At 43.8% G+C, this 23,388-nt stretch overlaps 1 protein-coding gene across 1 annotated transcript; it reads right to left on the reverse strand.

Moving 5' to 3' along the window:
- Nucleotides 1-246: 246 nt before the first annotated feature.
- On the reverse strand, nt 247-22,053 carry srd5a2a (steroid-5-alpha-reductase, alpha polypeptide 2a). The gene is made up of 5 exons (XM_026169598.1): nt 21,454-22,053; nt 4,335-4,498; nt 1,468-1,569; nt 1,231-1,381; nt 247-834 (listed from the first exon to the last, which is right to left on the reverse strand). Exons 1-5 carry the CDS (start codon nt 21,717-21,719, stop codon nt 768-770), a joined length of 750 nt encoding a protein of 249 aa, XP_026025383.1. The 5' UTR covers nt 21,720-22,053; the 3' UTR covers nt 247-767.
- Nucleotides 22,054-23,388: the final 1,335 nt, after the last annotated feature.

Raw genomic sequence — 23,388 nt, forward strand, 5'->3', positions numbered from 1 at the left:
TGACCACATTTTGAGCGCATAGGAGTAGTCGAACGCAGATCCACTGAGCGCTCCACACAGACAGCATCGTCAGAAGGAAAGTTGATCAAATAAATTACAAGGGTTCAAGGTTCAAGGTTCTTTATTTGTCACATGCATAGTTATACAAGTATAACACACAGTGAAATGTAGCCTGACAAATGTTGTATTGTTCGATACATATGCGTATCGAAAGCACTGTATCGAACGGTTCAATATCGATACGAATATCGTTGCACCCCTACTAAATATGAAATTAATTTTTTTGTGTTTTTAATAATACAAAATCATAATGTCCTGTTAGTACGGCATGCTGGCCTCAGAGCAAACCAGGCTGACCCACGCACACTCGGACCTCCATCATAACACAAATGACGATATCCAGAACACCGCCTTCCAGCCTGCACGCGCTGCTACATCAGAACTAAAAAACAGGCCGTGTGGAGCCAGCAGGTGAAAGAATCCGAACAGCGTCAAATTTAAATCTTCATTCACGTCTTTGGGTCGAGGCTCGTCTCTGTGCATGATGCACGCGCCAGCACAGGAGGACGCGCTCTGAAGTCAAACGCTCATTAGAGGAAGCTACGTCATCAAGGGGAACACTAGGACAACGTCAGGAGTAAAAACCATGCAGGTGATGATTAAACAAATGCATAAACTTTGGATGAAGAGTGAAGCTGGTAAAGAACTTCATCAGAGGATCAGAGGAGCAGATTTCAATCTCCGGAGTCGGCCGAGCTCGGTGCTCCTCACAGGATGAAGGGAATGATGGCTTTCCTGGAGCGAGGGTAGTCCTCGAACCTCTGCTGGTAGTTTCTGCAGAAAGCACAGTTTCATTTCAGAGGAGAGAACTTCTCATGATGGTGTTTGGGTTTAACAGCCAGAAACACAAAGTGAAGCCTTTAAATGGAAACTGTGCAGCATTTTTATCAGCGTTGTGTGAAACATGCTGACGCTGTGCTCTACAGCACACGCCTCAGTACCTTTACGAAGCCCCCCGTGCAGGACTGACCTGGCACTCAAGTATTTCTGGACCCCAAAGACTTTTTAACGAGAGCCAAAGAAACTCAGGGACTTTGTTTCTGAGCACTTCGCTTAGCCGGACACTCGGAATGGTCAGAAATGTGTTTCCTGTTGGAGGACCAGCTGTCTTAATGATCACACTCTCCCAGTCGCATCAGCAGCGGCAAAGCCTCGTCAGAGGCTCGTTACCTGTGGTGCATGCAGGCTCGGGGCCCGATGGAGCAGATGGTGAAGAAGGTGAAGGCGAAGGCTGGCAAAGACCAGACAGCTACAGCGTATCCACACCACTCCACGATCTCCCCGAAGAAGTTTGCCCCAGACACAAACTCGAACATGCCCCCTGAAACACAGAGACAGCAGCGGCTTAACGAGAGGCAGCAGCCTCTAACGGCGAGGAGGTCTGCTCACGAGGAGGACGCGACGTACCATGGGGGACTCTGTAGATAACCTCTCCAGGTTTCCTCAGCCCACGCAGGATGTAGTCACTGTGGATGTTGATGATCATACCGAGTGCAAACACAACAATACCTTCAGACACAGACAGAGTTCATCAGGTGCGCCTGTACAGCTTCACAAAACAGGTAAAATCACCTGGTCTAAAGCCCCACCCACACATCACTTTGTAGCTGACAGCTTGGCACTTTGGGCTTGGTTTCCTGGGTGACCAGGGCCCTATTTCAGGAAGCCGGTTTAGAAAACTCAGAGTGAAAAACGATACTCAGGGTTGAGTAACCCCGAACTGTCCAACTCGGAATATTCGGTTTCAGAAAGGCTGATAACAATTAATTCAGTCAACGCGGAGTTGCTTTAACCCCAAGTGAAGCGCGCGCACGAGGATACATAAAGCCCTGATTAGTGGAGCACAGATTAAGCGAGTCACCATGGAGACGGAGGGAAAGAAGGCGCGGTCAATGTATTTTACAGCGCTTGAGGCTGAAATTCTGATGGCAGCATATGCCGATAACACGCAAATTTTGCAGAAAAAAAGTAACACAGCCTCAGCTGCAAAAGAAAGGGAGCATGCATGGCAAAACATAGCCGACAGAGTCAATGCGTGAGTGTTAATATAAACATTGATCGAGGGATTTCCACCCATTTAACACGTTATTTTATCATATGTTATTTTATTATATTTTATTTCATACATTTTATTTTGTGATGTGATGTGAGCGCAGGTGCAACCCAACAGGCCCCAAACGTTCCTGGCAGCAAGTAAAAATGAAATATAAAAATATAGTCCAAACAGGTAAGGTGTAATTGTATTATGAGCCACAGTGCTTGGTCTGTTTGTCCGATGTAAATCAATTGCAGTTAGAGGCTACATTAATTTTCTTTCTGTAAGCACTTATTGAAATTATCTGAGCACATTACAAGTACATATTTGCTTACTCTGTATGCTCAAATGTGACCCGTTATAGCCAACAGAAAAAAAGCGGAGGCCCGAAAAACAGGTGGGGGTCCTCCACCACCACCACTCACAGAGGCTGAGCAGTTGGCTTCCACATTTGTGATAATGTTGGCAGCATCACATATGATCTTCACAGTGCAGAGAACACAAATTAGCATCCATTACTATAATGAAATAATTTGTTAGTTTGAAATGCTACAGGGAGCTATGTACCTGCACATTAATGCTGTGGAAAGACTTCCTGTTCACATAGTCTCCTTCATTTACTGAAGGAGCAATGATTGGAATGTGAGTGCCATCTATACAGCCAATCACGCCTGGGAACCCTGAAAATAAATGTAAAATTTAAGTAGTAGTCCAAGTATCACCACATCATGAATTAAGTTTTGGTCATCCTGATACCTGCAATTTTGTGGCATCCCTCTTTGATGAATCTTGTGGGTCTGTGACCGGGGAACACCACACACGAGTACAGGAGACGTTTCAGTGCAACTGTAACATTCCTGACTGCCCGACAGACGGTAGCCTTGGAAACGTGCTCAGCGTCACCAATATTATACAGAAAGCTCCCGTTTGCAAGAAACCGAAGTGCAATACAAATAATATGTACAGAACTGAGAGGATGTCCGCGATGTGTCACATGAGCAATATTAGGCCTGAGGATGTTATTCAAATAAATTATAGATTGTGCTGAGAAACGGTAACGTTCACACAGGAAATCATCAGGAAATGATAAAATGTCCAAACGCGCTCTGATCACTCTCTCCCGGCGGAGAGCTCTGCGGAGAATTTGGGCTTCAACATCTACTGGCTCTTCAAGGAAGGAGCACGCCATGTCTGACACTTCCTACAGTCAGGTTTCCGACAAAGAGGCGGAGACAGTCAGGGTTAGTTGAAGTAAACCTGCTAGGGGGCAGGTTAGCTTCACGGAGTGTGTCGTCATAGTAACTCACTCAGAATTAATCTAAACTCGCTTTGTGAAACTGAAAACCCAGAGTTTTCGTTAACTCGGGGTATACTTACTCAGAGCTTGCACTAAACCGGCTTCCTGAAACAGGGCCCTGGTAGCCTTTCGCTGAGGTTTACCTGCATAAACTTACATGTTCATACGAGCTGCTGTCTTCTTTGAGGCCTGGTGTACGTCACCCGATTCCTTTTTTCTTACGTTGAATCGTGTTGATGGCCCAACAACCAATAAGATTATTATTAGTGTCAGAGTTCTGTTCCCATGTGTAAGATTAGCCGAACTAAACTTATAAAGACGTGATTATGAGTGGGCTAAATTTAGCTTGTCTGCCAACGGTCCAGGACCCTGAATCCAGACTGCAGACTGTAATGCAGGTTCTGTGTGTGGTCTCCATGAAGCCGCAGAGCATCATGGAGACCACACACAGAACCAGAACACAGAACCAGAACACAGAACCAACCAGCCAGATGCTGAAGCCGAGTTGGCTTTCCTGTCGTAGTTTTATCCCAGTGTGGAAAACAGAAGACTTTTAAAGGTAAAAGTCAGCAGATGTTTGAATCAGCAATCATATACGTGGTGACCCTGACATGACCTCTCTGTGTGGAGGCGTGGTGGTGGAGGACTTCACTGCATCTTCCTCCTACGACTGCTGCCTTCTTGATGTAATGATAACGGATGATGGTGATTGGTCAGTGTGGTCTGGATTAAAGACCAAAGTCACTACGGGACGTCCAGCTACGACTCCCATCATGCCCTTCACTGACCCACACCAATCAAAGCCTCGCTGTTAAACATTCCTCTTTAAGGAAAAACCCACCAAGGACTGTGGGTAATGTAGTTTTTACAGCCTCGAAACGAAATCTTCAGGACAATGGTGGCGAGGCCTCATGGTGACTGGTGGGTGTAGCTGTGACTCACCTGCAGTGAGGCGGGCGCGGGTCAGCCAGGTGTCCTCAAAGCGAGCGCAGTGTAGCAGGAAGTGGCCCTGCAGGAAACCGTTGAGCGAGCAGAAGATTACGGCGTAGACTATGATGATCAGCGGGATGGGTCGTCCTCTGGTCAGGAAGGCGTAGATTATGCTCCTGAGGGACAAACTCATGTTACCTTCTGTTTGAACTTCACCCCCCTTCAAAGTAAAAGTCTCCAGTGATCTGCAACGACCCCCCTTCCAGTTTGACATGGAGCTCCCACACACAACAACCTTAAGTGTCAGTGGGTTAGAAAACCCTCCTTCAGCATCTGTTTGTGTCCCAGATAGAGGAAACTCCGCCCACGGACAGGTCTGTGTGCTTACCTCAGGACTGTCTCCCTGATGTTTTTAAATAAACTCTAAAAAATGAAACAGATGCATTTTCCAAGAAGTGTTCAAACATCCACCCAGAATTCCCGGTTTCTCCACTCGTCATGCCATGATGACATAATTCAATGGCATTTTGTCAGAATCACTGAGGTGCACGCCTCAGTTATTAGTTATCAGCGAATGATTATCACTTTCAGAGTTACTGTTGTGATGTCACTACAGCTGTTAGCAGAGCTGCTCTGTGCAGCGTTATGGCATAATAATTTTAAGGGAGAATAAAAAGTCGACACACATATCTCATTCCTGACGGAGGACTCTACCACTACACTTCTCCAGTCCATTCACAGAGTCGTTGCATGGCAAGACATGGATAGGAAGTGGGCGGAGCCTTTTACCGTCATTTTATTACGACGCAAAGTACAAACACCTGTGGACACACAATCCAACACCCCCACTTGTACACAGGTTGGGGAAAAACAATCCTCCGAAAAAAACATCTTATATTCCAAACACAAATACAGAGAATTTGTCTAACTTAGACTTTGAAACTGGTTTCGTCATCATATCTGCTACCATTGACTCAGTTGGACAGTAATCAATGAGCACTTTCCTTTCATGTACAGCTGACCTTATAAAATGATATTTCACATCAATGTGTTTACATCTTTGTCTGTTCACTGGATTTTTTGACAAAGCGATTGTTCCCTGATTGTCCTCCAATATCATAGGTGTTTCATACTCAAACTCATCAAGATCTTGAATCAAATAAGTCAAATACATACATTCCTGAATTGTTCCTGCTAATGCCATGTATTCGGCTTCACAAGTTGATAGTGCTGTAGTTGTCTGCTTTTTGGTTTTCCATGATATCAAAGGACCATTTTCATTTAGGCTTACACAATAACCTGTCATACTGCGTCTATCAGAAACATCGGATGCCCAATCTGCATCACTGTATGCTTGTAGACCTAGTTTTCCACTTGAACGTTTCCTAAAACACAGTTCTTTTCCTCGACTACCTTTTAGATACCTCAGAACATGTTTCACTGCTGTCCAATCATCAACAGTTGGCGCATTGAAATGTTGTGACAGTTTGCTGACAACATAGCTTAAATCAGGTCGCGTACAATAGCTCAGATAAATAAGACATCCTACCGCTTCACGATATCTCCTCACATCTGGTAATGTCTCGAATTTATAGAATAGAATAGAATAGAATTCAACTTTATTGTCATTGCACATGTCACAGGTACAGGGCAACGAAATGCAGTTTGCATCCATCCAGAAGTGCTTTAGTGATATAGATATATTACAATATATATTAGCAATAATATAGATATGTGAGTATATTACAGAAATGGGTCTATTATGGTATGTTATAATGTACACGGTATGAAGTATGTTGTGAATATTCTATAACTATAAGTATGTACAGGCTGTAGTGAGTACAAGCTATGTACAGGATATGAACAGGATATAAATATGAAAAACTATACAGAATATGAAATAAATAACTTTACAGAATCTGGGATATACAGCTATACAGAAATGGGAACTATGCAGGTTGTAAACAGTTGTAGGATTAAAGATTATCGAATGTACAGAATGATTATTTACACAGAGCTATACAGTAGTGCAATTAAGATAAGTGAGGGTGTAGATAGTTTCTACAGAGGCTATATAAAGTGCTAGTGGTTGTGAGTGGTGGTTCAGAATGAGTCCATTTCTGTTCACAGGGTGTTAACCTTGGCTTACAGTTTTGCATGTTAAATCTCTTTAAAATGTTCTCAATATATATTTTCTGTGACATTTTGACACATTCTTTTTCTTGAATAAAATCTATTCCTAGAAAATGGTTAAGTTTCCCCAGATCTTTCATTTGGAATTTAGAAGAGAGCATTTCTTTCACGCCTGAAAGCACATTTTCATTGTTAGCTGCAATGAGTAAATCATCCACCCACACTATGATGATTACTTTTTCACTTTCAGTTTCTTTTGAATACACACAATGATCAGCAATATTTTGTCTAAATCCACAACTGCTTAAATAGTCATGTAAGGTTTGGTTCCAGTTACGACCCGATTGCTTCAGCCCATAAAGTGATTTCTTTAGTCTGTACACCAGTTTATTAGTCTCACTTGATTCTGTCTCAAAACCTTCTGGTTGTTGTATATATATTTCTTCATTTATTGGTGCGTGTAGATAGGCGGTTTTTACATCCATCTGGTGAACCAACATATCATCCTGAACCACTTTCTGCATCAAAACTCTCACACTCGATAAGTTAGCAGTCGGTGAAAAAGTCTCCTCATAATCAACTCCTTTTGTTTGACTAAAACCTTTAGCCACAAATCGAGCTTTATATCTGTCTGATCCGTCTGAGTTCTTTTTAACGGCATAAACCCATTTACCCCCCACTGCTTTCTTACCCTCTGGTAAAGTGGTTAAAGTAAATGTGTCATTCTCCTTAAGGGATTGGATTTCTTCATTCATCGCTTTTTCCCATTCTTTTGACTCACTTGACACAATAGCTTCGCTAAATGATGTGGGTATTTCACACAACAATCTGTAGCAATAATCAACACTGGTTTGCATCTGTTCATTTTCACACTCTTTCACATCCGTGATATAATCACTCAAATAATCAGGTCTCTTTCTGATTCTGGATGGATAACGTGTAGCTCCAGCATCTACTTTATCATCAGTTTTAACCTCGGACTCAGTTTGACTGCTTTCACTACCATCTGGAATATCCTCATCCTTAGTCTGTTTGGGTTCACCATCTTTTCTGGATTCATAAACCTCATCTTCATACATCTGATCACTCTGTGTTTGTTGATCCATTGTCGCGGGATTTAGTATTTTTATCAATCTGTGCTTTTCAACTTTCCCGGTTTTTGGGAAATAGATCAAATATGCTGGACTATTTTTGTCATATCCCAAGAAAACACCTTTGTCGCATCTTGGATCCAGCTTTCCCCTATTTTGTTTATAAGCATAGCACAATGATCCGAATTTTTTCATTCTAGAAAGATCAGGTCTTTTTCCAGTTAACATCTTATACGCTGTCTGACCTGTGCGTTTGTTAAAACATCGGTTCCGAATCACTCCCGCGGTTTGTACTGCATATGGCCATAAAGACTTTGGCAATTCGCTCTCAACTAACATGCATCTCGCCATGTCAAAAAGTGTACGCCAGTTCCTCTCTGCTGTTCCGTTTTGATGAGGCGAATATGGCGCCGAAGTTTCCTGCCTAATGCCGTGTCTACTTAATAAATCTCTGAACTGTCTGCTTGTAAATTCAGTTCCATTATCAGAACGAATGCACTTGATTTTCCCATATGACGCCACCTCTGCAATGAATCTTTCAGTTGCTTGAGTTGTATCACTTTTGTGTTTCAGATTATATACAAATGTTGCACCTGAATAATCATCAACAAACGACAAAACATACTTAAACCCTTCTTTAGAGTTTGGCGTAATCGGACCAGCCAAATCCGTATGTACCAACTCTAATGCTGCCCTGGCCTTTTCATCTGGTTCTCGGTTCCTAGTTTGGATAAACTTCCCTTGTATACAGGCTTCACATTGCATGTTTTTGTTGATTTTACCCTTAATTTCCATTCCATCAACGACATTTTGCAGATTTTGAACATCCTCATAATTACAGTGTCCTAGAATTTCATGCCACGTTTGCATATCAAAACATCCATTACATTTCTCTTCAAACTCTTGCACAGTGTTTATAAAGAACAGTCTCTCGTGTTCATATATAGGGAATTTTGTTCCATCAACATGTTTAAGAAAACTGTCCCCGTGTTTGAAAACCACAGTGGCTCCGTTACTAGTAGCTGCTTTTACTGACAAAATGTCCTGTGGAAACGATGGAATGTAGAGTGCTTGTTTCAATGTGACCTTGTGACTGCGTCCTTTACTGTCAATCATACTTATCTCAGCATCTCCTCGCCGCTTTGCAGCTCCTCTGCTCCGCCTTCCGTCAGCCAACTCTACACAATGAGCCTCGGGTCGAAATGTGTCATCAAAAGTCTTAAAACTCTCGATCTTCGTAAAGATATGTGACGTCGCTCCCGTATCCACCAGTAGCTGGTTATTCAGCATCTCTTGGCCGCCGTCCGGGACCCTCTGGGGTTCGGAGCCCGTCCTGAACGCGTAGTCCTTCTCCACAACCCCTCTCGCTTCATCCCGTCTTAGCTTCCTTCTACAGGTCACATCTTTGTGTGTACTACTCCGGCAAAAACTGCACCATACTCTGGATCGGCACGTTCTTGCAGTGTGTCCCTTTAGTCCACATTTAAAACACACAATCTCATTATTCTTTGATCTTCGGTCATCTGCTGGCCATGAAGTAGAATCCTGGTCTAATTGCACTTTTGTCCTCATTACGTTGTCATCAGTTACAGCCGCACGCATTCTCTCGGTTTCTTCATAACTTCTGAGTTTTACTTTAAACTCTGAAAATGTGATTTTTGCTTCGCTCTGTGTAACGTGCACAATCAGGGGTTTAAACGTCTCTGGTAGACCTTTCATTATCATTGCGATCAGAAGTCCATCAGTTAATGACTCACTTTTTAACGCTGTGATAATTGCTTCTGCTCGGATAATATAGTCCGTCACACTTTCATTCTTTTCATTTGTGAGAGAAGTAAGTTCGGTGTACAGACTTATGATCCTTGGCTTGCCCACTCCTGCATAATGACCTCTCAAAATTTTTAGGGCTTTCCGTCCGTCATCAACTGCATCTCTCATAACTAACGATAAACTTTTGTCATCCAGAAATTGTATCAACTCTGCATATGCTTCTGCATTTTTGTCATCATCTTCACCATCGGCTTCTTCATCACCCTCAGCCTTTAAGATGACATCTTTCAAACCTTGTAGTCTGAGATGACCAAGGAACTTCGTTTCCCATATCTCATATTTCCTTTCATCTCCATCAAATTGCAAACGGGAATATCGACTGCCCGACTCTGCCGCGCGTCTGCTCATGATGCACAAAAACGCTTACTCACTCAATCGTGCCAAACTTTTAACACCTGCCGGTAACTTGCGGTTTCAGGAAACGCTGCCCTTCCTTTGGCAGTTACAGGATCTCTTTACTGCTGCTCTGGGCCCATAACCTGTTAGCAGAGCTGCTCTGTGCAGCGTTATGGCATAATAATTTTAAGGGAGAATAAAAAGTCGACACACATATCTCATTCCTGACGGAGGACTCTACCACTACACTTCTCCAGTCCATTCACAGAGTCGTTGCATGGTAAGACATGGATAGGAAGTGGGCGGAGCCTTTTACCGTCATTTTATTACGACGCAAAGTACAAACACCTGTGGACACACAATCCAACAACAGCAATGATCTTTTCCAGACGCGAGGTTAGCCGTGTCAGCAGGTCTCCTGCCTTCAACACTTATTCCTCCTGATTCAGTTCAATTCGATTTGATTACTGCCAATTGATAACAACAGTGGCCTCGAGGCGCTCTATATTGTAAGGTAAAGAATAACAAAGAATCAGGCTCAGGGAGGGGCGGGGCCATCTGCTGCGACCGGTTGGGGTGAGAGAAGGGAGACAGGATAAAGACATGCTGTGGAAGAGAGACAAAGATTAATAACAGATGTGATTCAATGCAGAGAGGTCTGTTAACACATAGTGAGTGAAGCAGAAACACCCAGTGCATCATGGGAATCCCCCAGCAGCCTAAACCTGTTGCTGCATAACCAGTTTTTCAGCATCACTCTGAAACAGGATATTTGTCATTTTTATCCTGGGAGAAGAAAGTCCTACATTATGGTTTCATGTGTGCACTGAAGGCCATATCCTGGTCAGAAACAGGTCTGAGGTCTAGCAGGACAAGCACAGAGATGAGTCCACTGTCAGAGGCCATAAGAAGATCATTTGTAACCTTCACTAAAGCTGTTTCTGTGCTGTGATGAGCTCTGAAACCTGACTGAAACTCTTCAAATAAACCTCTGCAGATGATCTGTTAGCTGTTTGACAACTGCTCTTTCAAGGATGTTTGATATAAAGGAAGGTTGGAGATTGGCCTATAATTAGCTAAGACTGCTGGGTCTAGAGATGCTTTTTGAGTAAAGGTTTAACTAGTAGATAATGAGCCCAGTAATACAGACTGTGGTGGTTATAGCAGGCTCCATTTACATGCCTCCGCTTCCAACAACTGTGGACTGTGAAATCACAGCAGTGACTCCTGAACCGGTCACCAAACTATGGGATGAATTTAACTGTCACAGGTGGACTTCCAGCTGGAAGAAGCGAGATGGCAGCAGAAGAACCAACTTACACTTAAATAAATCAGCCCACTTTAACTCTAGTTCGTACAAGTAGTTTAGTGCAGTAGTGCAATAGTAAACTTAATAAATTGGGCTTTGAAAATGCCTAAAGTGAAGACAAGGAAGACGCAAGCTGAGCTGTTTAACGAGGAAGATGACACTAGCCAAACCTCAGCTAGCATCGAAGCACCGGAGGATGAAGAGTTGCTAACCAGACACGGCCCGGGGGACCATGAGGTCCTGAAACAAAGAAGGCAGTACTCCGAGGCAAACAAAGTGTTAAAGGATAAGAAAATTCACTTCCAAGCTCCTTTCCAGCTAAACTCAGACTTTTCTATGATGGAATGATGTTGTACGGATCCATGGTGGAAGCGAGCTATCCGGTCGTAAAGTCTGACGTCACTAGCCGTGTCTGGGCCTAAACTCCGCTGCAGGTCCATATATCAAACGATCACTATGGCATTACTGAGAGTTGAAAAACTGTCTAAAGTCTTTCATCTTTAATAAAATGATCAGCGTTCTGCTCTACCAGGTGTAACAATTGAGTTTAACATCCAGGCATAAACGGAATTTATGAGATTTAACGGAGTTAGAAGTTAGCAGGGAGTTAGCTCGCTAGCTTCTATCTAAATACAATATAGCATGTCCTGACTGCGGGGTTTTGGAAACAAATTAAAACGTACAGCTCTGTTATCACTTCCAGCATAAATGAAGACAGAAACTAAACAGCAGTGACGTTTGTAGGGTTACTGAAGTTGGGCTAGCTGGTATATAATGATGTGCTACGTGACCGCTAGCGACACAGCTATGTTAGCATAATATAAACAAGCTAACTTTTTTTCCACTCGATAAAAGTTAACGTGAGTGTTCTCGGTGGTCAGGAACAAATGTAATCGCATGGCAGGATGCTGTAAAAGAACCAAACTTCAGCCAGGAGAACAACTGAGATAATCCATCCACAATACGAGGTTAGTCATTCATATACTGCTGCATGGGCTGGGCTGTAGTTACATCCTAAGGTTTTAAAAACTGAGCTTAAATAAATGATTAGCGGTAATAAAAGCTGAGGGAGGTCAACAGTGATCACTGACTGTTTTAGGAGCTTTTTGAGATCAAATAGAAGAAAATACAAAACATTAAACATGTTAACAACACAAAAGCCATATTAAACGCAGACTACTTTAGACCCGGAAGTAGGATTCGTCGCGTCATCACTGAACAACCGGATAAAGATGTGCATCCTCCACGCGATCAGGCAAAAGTGGAATTTAACTATCGTCTGGATGTCTCCGTGTGTCTGGAAGCGGCTCACTGAGCATTCGTGAACATTTTAAGTTTTGTATGCAAAGTTTTAAACCCAGTATTTTAAAGTGTATGCTTCTCTGAGCTCGTCTGTTCATTGTTCTAAAAAATATAACGTTTTGAAATAAGATTGTTCTTTGTGTTAAACACTATAAAAACAAAACGAACTTCGTGGATAGCACGGCTGGGTGTAACGATCCCTCCAATGATAAAGCACTTTGGAGAACATGTTTACAATAACTATTGAGACAATCCTGAACTCGATCCAACTGAAAGTCAAATGTTTCCCAACATGCTGGCACAGACTGCAGGGTGTGCCTGTCAGCAGCTCTGTTATAAGTAAGTGCACATGATATATTCACTGTCACTGGTAACAAAGAGTTTGTGTGGCTGAATGCAGCCCTGCAATGAGAGCGTGCTCTGCCTGACAGCCTGCTCCAACAATAATGGAAACCTTTCTGTGATCACCTCAGAGATTTCTTCTGTTTGTCCGGTTTAGGGTGACGTTACAGCCAGGAGGCTCTATTAAAGGTTCCAGGAGAGAACAGCGCAGTAGCGCAGGTGTTTAACTGAGGTTAGGGTTTAATGGAAACTCATTATTTATGCTGGTGACAGTTTTGATCATAGTTTATAATATGGGAAATGGTAACATGGCTCAATCGCCCATCCATCCACTCATTTTCTTCCACTTATGGAAGCCCCCATGGCCGGGTTATGGGAACAGCAGCCTAAGTAAGGATGCCCAAACCCCCCTCTCCAGTTTATCCAGGGGAACCCTGAGGCGTTCCAAGGCCACCCCGGGGCCTCCTTCGGATACGCTGAAACACCCAGGAGGCATCCTTGTCAGATGCCCAAACCACCTCAACTGACACCTTTAGATGTGGAGGAGTAGTGGCTCTGAGCTCCTCTCGGATCGCCGAGCTCCTCAGCCTCTCTCTAAGGGAGAGGCCATCCACCTTGTGGAGAAAGCTCATTTCTGCAGCTTGTGCCGTTTGTGATCAAGCTCATGATGAAGGTGAAGGTCTGTAGTTGTTGTCACCTTCGAGGAAGAGTAGTTCAGCTCTTTACCTTCTCGAGCTACTCCAGGGTGCATGGGAATTTGCCCCACCAGTCTACATGTGTTTTGAGGACTTGAAGAAGGCATTCAATCGTGTCCCTTGGAGTGTCTTGTGGGAGGTTCTTCAGGAGGTGCTTTAAAGCTCTCAGTTTACCAGTCGGTCTACGCCCCTACCCTCACCTATGGTCACGAGCTGTGGGTAGTGACCGAAAGAATAAGATCGTGGATCAGGCAAAATGAGCATCCTCCGAAGGGTGGCTGGCATCTCCCTTAGAGACAAGGTGAGAACTTTAGCCATCCGGGAGGGGCTCAGAGTAGAGCTGCTGCTCCTCCCATCAAAAGGAGCCAGCTGAGGTGGTTTGAGCGTGTCCAACTGGGAGGAGGCTCCAGGGCAGACCCAGGCCATGCTGGAGAGATTATCTCTCGGCTGGCCTGCTGTAAAGGCTGGAGGAGGTGGCCGGGAGAGGGAGGGCTGGGCTTTCTGCGTGTTTTAAATTGATGACTTTGTTTTGTCGCTGTTGTTGGGCTCTCTCTGCTATCCTTTTCTTTTGATTTACTTGTAGTTTTGTTTTAGTTAGTCCACCCAGACGTGCGCCACCGTGAACGAGTGGGAGGGAGTCTTGTGAGGGTGGACTAACTTCTTTATTTATTTGTTTTTATGTTTGTTTGTTTATTTGTTTGTGCCACATCCCTCTACAAAACGTACAGTTATTTCTTTTGGATATCTCATTTTATATCTTCAACTATAAATACATAAAATATACATAAAATTCATTGACATGGAATTTTATTGTTGACGCTCCATATACTAATACCACATAAATGTGTTCTTATAACTGCAGGAGGACAGGAAGCTATGTGGGCATATCGCCTGTATCGTCTGCCAAGACTGCCCTCATTACTAAGAAGAAGAAAGCAGAAACAGATTTTAAGAAGGTGAGTTTTCCTTCCATGACGGCGCCGCTGCCGTGCACGCGCTCCTGGGAGCGGTGGCGTTAGTGACGTTAGTGCGTCGCGTCCATACCATGTAGTACTGTTATATGAATCGTAAGACCATACAGTAATGTTTGTAATAATGTGTGTACATTATGTCACAATAATTTCCTACTTGCACACTTGCACCTACTTAAATACTACTAGTGCTTTAATTTGATTATTTTTAAAGTCATGTGTTTTCTGTGTCAGTCTTTTAATTTGACACAAGGGGAGATGACAGGATGATCTTCACAGGTGGGCAGACTTGAGCAGGTGTCGTACTGGATCCTAGAACAAGAAACATCCAAAGAAGAGCTGTGAACGTCCTTCAAGACACCTGGAGATCTGTTCCTGCAGATGCTCACAGAGCTGCTCAGACTGAGCTGGAGGACAGAGTTCACACGGCCGTCCTTCAGCCGCGTCTGTCATCCAGGGAAGTGTGCTTATTTATTTTTTATATTGCATGTTTTGGTTATACCTTGTGGAGTGTTTTATTTATACTGCATGTTTTGGTTGCATCTGTCAATTTGGGCAGGAGGATACAGCGCCAGCAACCAGGGACGCGGAGCGAGCGGTCCGACTGCTGCAGCAACAGGAGGCCAGATTACGCACTGCGGGAGATTAGAGGCGGCGGACGGGCCGGTGCCGATATATTGGTGGTCACAAAGAAGCGGCGGGCAGAGTTAAGAGCTGTGCCCACCCGGGGTAAGTCTTTTGACTTGTCCCCTTTTAATGAATGAAAGCTGCCTAAAAGAGTAGTGACTGCCGCTACCTCCCTTTCTTTAGCACACCGGGGCGCAGAACGCGGGGAGGAAGGCGAGGACGCCGCCGGGTTTCCCTCCTGCACCGCTTCACGGGATTTTTAATTCTTAGTGACTCTTAGTACGGCGTGTTTACACCGAACGCGATGGACGCGAATAGAGCGTCAGGTTTACATGTAAAGTCAATGGAAAGGCGCGATGACGCGCGATTGCGGGTCCCGTGAAAATTCGGAAGCAGATTTGCGTCGCGAAAACGCCAAAACGCGTGAAACGCGCGTGAGTGTAGGCGCGTTTGACGCACGAATAAAACCACGCGCGTCAGTTTTTGTGTTGCATTTTGTGCATACGCGGGTTACGCGTCTACCGCTCGAGTTGGAAAAATCTGAACTCCAGCGTCAAATTGCGCCGCGACAACCAATCAGGAGCCTGGTGACGTGGCTGTTACCTAGGTCAAAGGGGCAGATCCAGCCAAAGCCTTTCATACTTCAATGGAGGGAAGGCTAATCAATGCGGTAGCAAACAACTCGGAGCTGTACGACACCAGCTGCTTTCAGTACCGAGACAGGAATAAAAAGGACCGAGCTTGGAGGAAGATATGTGAAGAGATCGGGCAACCTGGTAAGTTCATTCATTTCTCTTTTGAAAGTTTTCACTGACCCGGGAAGCCGCACAAAAGCTAGCAAGCCACCGCTATTTTCCCACTGACGTACAAATACCGTTCTGCTTTTATGCATGTTGTCATTTAGGAATATATTTTATTGTTTATTAATAAACAGCACACAGTGGTCCCGCTGTTCATCCGTCACTGCTTCGCTTTTTCGCTGATTTTTTATTGCACAGTACAGCATTGCATTCTGCAGCCTGATTGACAAATCTCCTGCGCTTGCCAAATTTATCACGTTTGGTTTTGATAACCATCGCGTCCAATAGAAAAAACAGCACAAAAACACCCATAACTATGAGCCTCATTCGGAAATAGACACCTGCACCGTGAGGGAAAAAGGCGCACGAAAGTGGCAGGCAGATGAAGACAAACTGCGGCATATTAATACTTTTACGTTTTGCAATCTACAAAGGTTTGCACTTTGAGAATCAATTGTGAGAACTGTGATCAATGTTCATGTGTGTGTGTGGAAAAAAAGTGTATAAAGTGCGTGGCCAGGGGCTAGTTATTCTGAGAACCCCTGCAATAAATGAGGGACCACTGTCTACTCTACGATTATTATATCCAACCTGTTAACATTTAATACTGTATTGATAGAACCAACTGATTCTGCAGCAGAGCATCCCCAGTCCCTGAGCTCCTGCTGCTGCACCCACAGATATGTACAGCAAGCACTGATACCTTTTTAGTCGGTGGGATTCCCTTGTGATCACCTTTACTAAATATCTACAACCAATCTGATTATATCCTGTTTTTGGTTTGTTTTTTTTCTCAATGTTGAAATTAAAATCTAGTAGCAGCCTTCTCATGTCTTTGTGTTTTGTGCTGTTTTACAGGCCCACAGGGGAGGACGGCTCCGAGGCAGATGAGGGACGGGTCCCAGGACGGTCCATCGGCGGTGGAGCTGGCCACCCTGGTGTCCCTGAAGAGTCCACACCAGTCTCCAATGGAGCATTTCCTCCTCAGCCTTGTTCCTGCTCTGGAGAGCAGCTGGTCCTTTTTATTCCTGTCTCTCTGTAAATTCTTATATTTTACATATTTATGTTTAATGTTTTTCTGTTTGAGACTTTTAATATTATTTCAAATAAATTTTTATAATGACTAATGTCTCAGTTCTACTACACAGCAAATGTTGGCACACGACTTGACACATGTAGAATTTATTTCATATTATACTAATGACAAAATATACTGATACAGTGGGATGCAGAAGTTTGGGCAACCTTGTTAATAGACATTATTTTCCCGTATAAATCGTTGTTACAATAAAAAATGTCAGTTAAATATCATACAGGAGACACACACAGTGATATTTGAGAAGTGAAAAGAAGTTTACTGGATTTACAGAAAGTGTGCAATAATTGTTTAAACAAAATCAAGCAGGTGCATCAATTTGGGCACCACAAAAAAGAAATGAAATGAATATTTAGTGTATATCAATGTGTGTGTCTGCTATATGATATATGGGGTGCCTTTGTCTGGACGTGCTTCCCATCCAGAGCTGCACAGCACAGAGGAAAGTTCCAGCGCTCCTGGAATCCCTCTGTGATGGAGCGCCAGTCTCCAGGTGAAGGCACAGCCATGAAGTCATCCACTAGACAGTCCCAGATGGACGTCGCTGCCTGGGGGGTGATCTGACTCTGTAACTGAATGCTTGGTCCTGAAGGAGTCCCCGGTGACAAGGAACCTGGACAGAATTGTTCAAAATCAGTATTATGTAAATGGCCTGCATTTGTATAGCGCTTTTCTAGTCCCTAAGGACCCCAAAGCGCTTCACACTACATCCAGTCATCCATCCACACATTCACACACTGGTGATGGCAGCTACATTGTAGCCACAGCCACCCTGGGGCGCACTGACAGAGGCGAGGCTGCCGGACACTGGCGCCACCGGGCCCTCTGACCACCACCAGTAGGCAAACACGGGTTAGTATCTTGCCCAAGGATATTTGGCATGCAGCCAGGAGGCAGCCTGGGATCGAACCACCGACCTTCTGATTAGTGGCTGACCTGCTCTGCCACCTGAGCTACAGCGACCCCTGAGCTACACAAAATACATTATTCAAATTCCAAAATACTTTTGTGATGTCAGATTTAATCACAAAACTTAAATCTTACATAAAACATTTTGTAATTATAAGGATAATTACAAAATGTATATTAGATCATATCTAAAACAGTTGTGTTTTGTTTTAACTTTAACATATCATAATTTGATTGGTAGCAACTTTCACAACTACAGTGTGCCAATCACTCATAATTCCTAAACATGTCAATCAGGTAGGAATGAAGTGAGACATTAATAGAAATAAAGAGTTGTGTGTTGACATGTAGCCCTTTCCTTCCTTAAATCATTAATATTTTTGAAAAATTAATCTGTGAAAAGACAGCTTATCAAGATAGAACCATGTAACTAGAGATGAACCAAACTGTTCAGTTTTATCTAACTCTGTCTTAATAAAGGCTGGTGACCCCTGCTATAGAGTCTGACAGCTGCAGGGATTATATACAAACATTCAACTATCCCAGAATTAAACCAGGGCCCTGTGCTTCGTACCTCGCTTACTACATCCAAGATCAAATGAAACATCCAAGACCAAATCATCGCGCTAACTCTGAGCTCGCTATTCCGGTTTCCCGAACACACCTGTTGTTGACGATTAGTACAGCTGGATGAAGTAATGTGAGATCACTGGGTGGCCCAACAGGGGCTACGCATCGATAGTAGAAACATTGATCGGCAACCCTTTGATTGGTCGGCGAAAATGTCGAAGGAGCGCGCTCGGTATTTTCCGGCAGCAGAGCAAGAACTCTTGAGTGAGGGATTTCAGGAGTTTCAGAGTTTAATTAAAACACAAGGGAACACTGCAAAGGCTGCAAAAGCAAGGAGAGAGGGCTGGCAGGAAGTTGCTGACAAATTAAACTCGTAAGTAATTTAATAATAACAATAATAATGGAGTGGATTTATATAGCGCTTTCCAAGGCACCCAAAGCGCTTTACAATGCCACTATTCATTCACTCCCACATTCACACACTGGTGGAGGCAGCTACGGTTGTAGCCACAGCTGCCCTGGGGCAGACTGACAGAAGCCAGGCTGCCATATCGCGCCATCGGCCCCTCTGGCCAACACCAGTAGGCGGTAGGGTAGATTTATCATATCACACCATATTATCCAATATTATATTACATTATATTATATTATAATATGTTATATTATATCCCCTTTCACATTAGAGCCACAACAGGACCCACTAGAACATGGGAACAAGTAAAAGTGAAATATAAGAATATTCTACAGAATGGTAATATTGATCACTTATATTGCTTTGAGTCTCTTGGAAAGAGACCCTGAAATAATCTGTTTGTTTATAACAGCAACCAAGAAAAGGGCAGAGCAAACAAAGACAGGTGGTGGTCCTGCACCCCCTCGTCAACAAGTTGGTTAAGTGAATAATACCCTCACGGGAAAATCGATATCTCTCTATGAGCACACTGTCGCGCTGAGCTAAAGGATCCTGTCTGTCCCGCAATATACGCTGAATTCTGGAAACTCTCCTTATCAATCTTGCACCTTCTGCAATGGGCTGCTCGCGTATACGGACAGGACATGGCTGCGACAGGCTTCCCAAATCCACCTTCGCTTTTATAGCCGTGGTCTCTCATCTTGATTACACGAAGTAATTTACAATTACTACTCTGAAATATGAATTACATCTGTAATAATCACATACATGTAATAGAATGTTAATAGTACATTTCCCTTTTTTAGGAAATGACCTGTATGTATCTGTGTGAAATCAATAAATGGATCAGGTGCTGCATTATCTTTAGTTACATTGATGTTATTTATTTATGGTGAAACAGTGGTGGAATATCGCTGTTGCTTTTGTATAAATGAAGCGGACATACCTGCGTGGCCGCGATCTAATCCTGTTTACATAAAGTAAACCTGCTCCCGAGCAGGTTTACGCTTACGGCTCTGTTGCTATGACAGCAAGTCCCGGATGGGCTTCGGGGAACCGACTGATCCAGGATCACGCGAAATCGTCAACAATCTCATCCAGCTAACTCACTTAGCGCGGTACGAAGAACGGGCCCCAGGTCTAAATAAAAAGGAGTGAGTATCACTACAAAGGTTAACTCAGTGGTCCTAATGCTACAGTTTGATATCAGCAAACACCGAGCGCATACATTGATGTGACACCACAGCCATGCTATCATCGCAAACACTGATAACAGCATAAATCGAATTAAATCGGGACTTGATGAGACCTTCTGAGTATCACTAGAAATATTATAAAGAGTCGTCTCTGTACCACAGTTTGCTTTCAGCAAACACCGACAGCATTCACTGTTAGCATAGCACATCCATGTTAGCAGTGTATAAATGGATGGTTTAGCATATTTTTAGCACAGGTATCAATAAAGGACTACCGTATTAAACACTTTTACTAACCTCAGGCAGACAGACAGGCGCTCTGCAGGTGGGATTGAGCGCCTGTAGTTGGTGTCTAGGCGGGCGATTCTGGGACCGACGCGGGACAGCAGGTCCTCAAACTGGCCGACGGTGATAGCGCTGGAATCGGCCGTCATCCAGGCGCAGCTCCTGGAGCAAGTGGTGAAACTCACCAAAATGCTCACGCCTCTGGAGGACCTGATGGACCCAGGTACGGCGAGGACGTCTTTTACGCCGCTGCTCTGCTCTCCACAGTACATAGAGAAGGGAGACTCTCTCTTCAAGCGCTAGCTCGACAGCTGCCATCTTGCAAAGATACCGGTCTGGCACAACTTCCTCCCACATTTCCGGTTCACGCGCGTCAAAATATGGATTTGTCTTGGACACGCGTTGAGACGCGAATGTGCATGCGTCAAATTAGGGGCGTTTGGTTCGCGTCCATCGCGTTTGGTGTGAACACACCGTTATACCGTGGCGGACGCCACTGGACTTTTAATGTTGTGTTTTAATGATTTTTATTGTGTTGTCCCCTGGCCAGTGTTATTTTAATTCATTTTACATTTTTAACTATTTAAATATGATAAATTATATTTTAATTATACAGGTTTTAATTCGTGTGCTTTCCCTTGGCGGCTCCACTGCTCTGTCCGTTTGGAGGAAGGTTTCCCTCCTTTAAAAAACACTGTGGAAATAAAATCACCTTCACTCCGTTACACCTCTCAAACATGCGTGGATCTGCACTTCCACAGTTTTAGGTGGAGCAGCTCAAAGTAAGTAAGTAAAGTTTATTTATATAGCACCTTTCACAGACATGTGTCACAAAATGCTTTACATGGTAAAAACACAACACAGTCATAAATACATCATGAAAAGCCTGGTCTAATAAAAAGCTTTTTGAAATAAAAATGTCTTCAGCTGCTTTTCGGAGGTCTCCACTGAGTCCAAACACCGTGGAAATAGGGGAAGTGCATTCCACAGTCTGGGTGCAACCGCTTGGAAAGATCGGTCCCCTCGAGTTTTAAAACAAGTGATGCGGGACGACTAAAACGTTAAACAAAGGAACACTCTGTTCATAAGTGCTCTGACTTGGCTCTACGAACGAGTCATTACTCCTGTAACGACACTACGGTTTAGACACTAGCGCCTCGACACTATGAATAACAAGAAGTTTATATCGTGAGTGTTTCTCAGCTGCACGCGAGCATGAGACCGTACCTGTGGAAGTAGTGCAGCATGAAGGTGCCGATCAGCAGCCTCCTCCCGGTCCCGGTCTCCGCGGAGAGCAGCAACAGCAGCAGCGGCACAAGGAGAGCCGGCACCTCCTGCAAGAACCAGCCGAGCCTGGCCGGGCAGCAGCGCGCCTTCGTGGGCGCGTAGCGGCCGTACCGTGCGCAGTTTTGCATCTGCCGCAGAAGGTAAGCGCCCCCACCCACCACCAGACCCCAGCTCAGGTAAGACACGACGGCCTCGCGGCACTCCATCACACCCAACAGCAGCCGAGAGGAGGGGGAAGGAGGAAATGGGGGAGGAGGAGAAGGAGGAGGGTGCTACACGTGACCTACTGGCGTCCCGCGTTCCTGCTCAGCCGGTCTCAAAAGAAAAGAGAAACAGAGGGGCGTGGTGTCTGTGTTTGCACCTTTATTTTTCTGAGTGTGGCATCCTCTTTACCTCCAATTTGACTTTGTGTAGGAGGAGAAATGTTCTGTTTTGTTTGCATTCACTGAGTCCAGGAGGTGCTGTCCAGAGAGTCCTCCCTCTGAGCTGCAGTCTGGGTTTCCTGGAGCTGCTCTCCATCTGGCAATATTTAAGAATCAGCGCTCAGCAAGTTAACTCAGAACAGCTGTTAAGGTTCATAACCTCAGCTCTGTGCGATGTTTTCCATGTGGTTAGGGGTTATGTAGCCATGTTAAAGTTTGTTCCATTTGTTGTAGCCACGTGTTTCATATTGGGTTGTTCTAGCGATGTAACAGCGTGCAGGAGTTTAACTCCGTTAAATGTCATAAATTCTGTTTTCATGGATGCCTGGATGTTAAACTCAATTGTTACACCTGGTAGAGCAGAACGCTGATCATTTTATTAAAGATGAAAGACTTTAGACAGTTTTTAACTCTCAGTAATGCCATAGTGATCGTTTGATATATGGACCTGCAGCGGAGTTTAGACCCAGACACGGCTAGTGACGTCAAATTTACAAATTTGTCCTGGGACAAAGTGTAAATGTTGTCCCAGGGACATCGTGTAAATGTTGTCCAAGGGACATCGTGTAAATGTTGTCCCAGGGACATCGTGTGATAGCTTGTTAATAATGGAATGAAAATTATTGATTGTTATTAACTTGTGAAAAAGAAGTGTAACAAATCCACATGTTATGTTCTTACACCCTTACAGAAACTGTGACTCCTTCACAATGTCAGGTAAATGTCAACTCAAGTTGAATAATCAACCAATCAAGCCTTTTTAGCCTTTTTACATGCAATGTTACACGTACAACTGTCCCTGGGACATCATGTTAAAGTTGCCAGAGACATACCATATGAAAGTTTAGCTTCTTTTAGCCCCTGTTTGTTTTATATTATATATATATATATATATTTTTAATATTATATTTAATATTTACATTGTATTGCAAAAAACCCCAAAACAAGTTAAAATGAATTAATTATTATTGACTAATTAAACCTTCGTTATTTTTCCACCAGAAATGGACGATAAAATTAGAAGAAGTGTTCTGAATGACGAAAAAAAAGAACTGGAAAAGATACACAACTTTGTGTGCATGTGTCACAATGCCAGGAGGACCCATTCAGTGTTGTGTTAGAAAAATTGAACTCATTAACCCTTCATGGACATTATAAATGTTTAAATGTTGCCTCAGGTAAAGACAGGAAAAGAGACTATTACAAATTCAACTGCATCAGAGCTGGGAAAAAAGTCGAAACAGCTACAGAGCAGTGGGCTGTAAGGCCTATGTTTCATTTAAAGTACTCAAATGTTGGAAAGACCACACAGTCATCGTGCAGCGTACATATGATAAGCATGATGGGCATGATCCTTCGGACCCAAAAGACGCACATTTCAACAATATTTCCAGTGATTTGAGGAGGAAGATTGAGGAACTGCTTTCCCTTGGAACTAAGCCAGCCATCATAC

The sequence above is a fragment of the Astatotilapia calliptera genome, chromosome 6, assembly GCF_900246225.1.
Source record: "Astatotilapia calliptera chromosome 6, fAstCal1.2, whole genome shotgun sequence".
In the NCBI taxonomy this organism is placed as follows: Eukaryota; Metazoa; Chordata; class Actinopteri; order Cichliformes; family Cichlidae; genus Astatotilapia; species Astatotilapia calliptera.

Coding starts and splice junctions, on each gene's coding strand:
- srd5a2a (XM_026169598.1), bottom strand. CDS start 21,719: ATGGAGTGCCGCGAGGCCGTCGTGTCTTACCTGAGCTGGGGTCTGGTG. Junction 4,499..21,453: donor ATGCTGCACTACTTCCACAG/GTACGGTCTCAT, acceptor TTTGTCCCTCAG/GAGCATAATCTACGCCTTCC. Junction 835..1,230: donor CGAGCCTGCATGCACCACAG/GTAACGAGCCTC, acceptor TGCTTTCTGCAG/AAACTACCAGCAGAGGTTCG.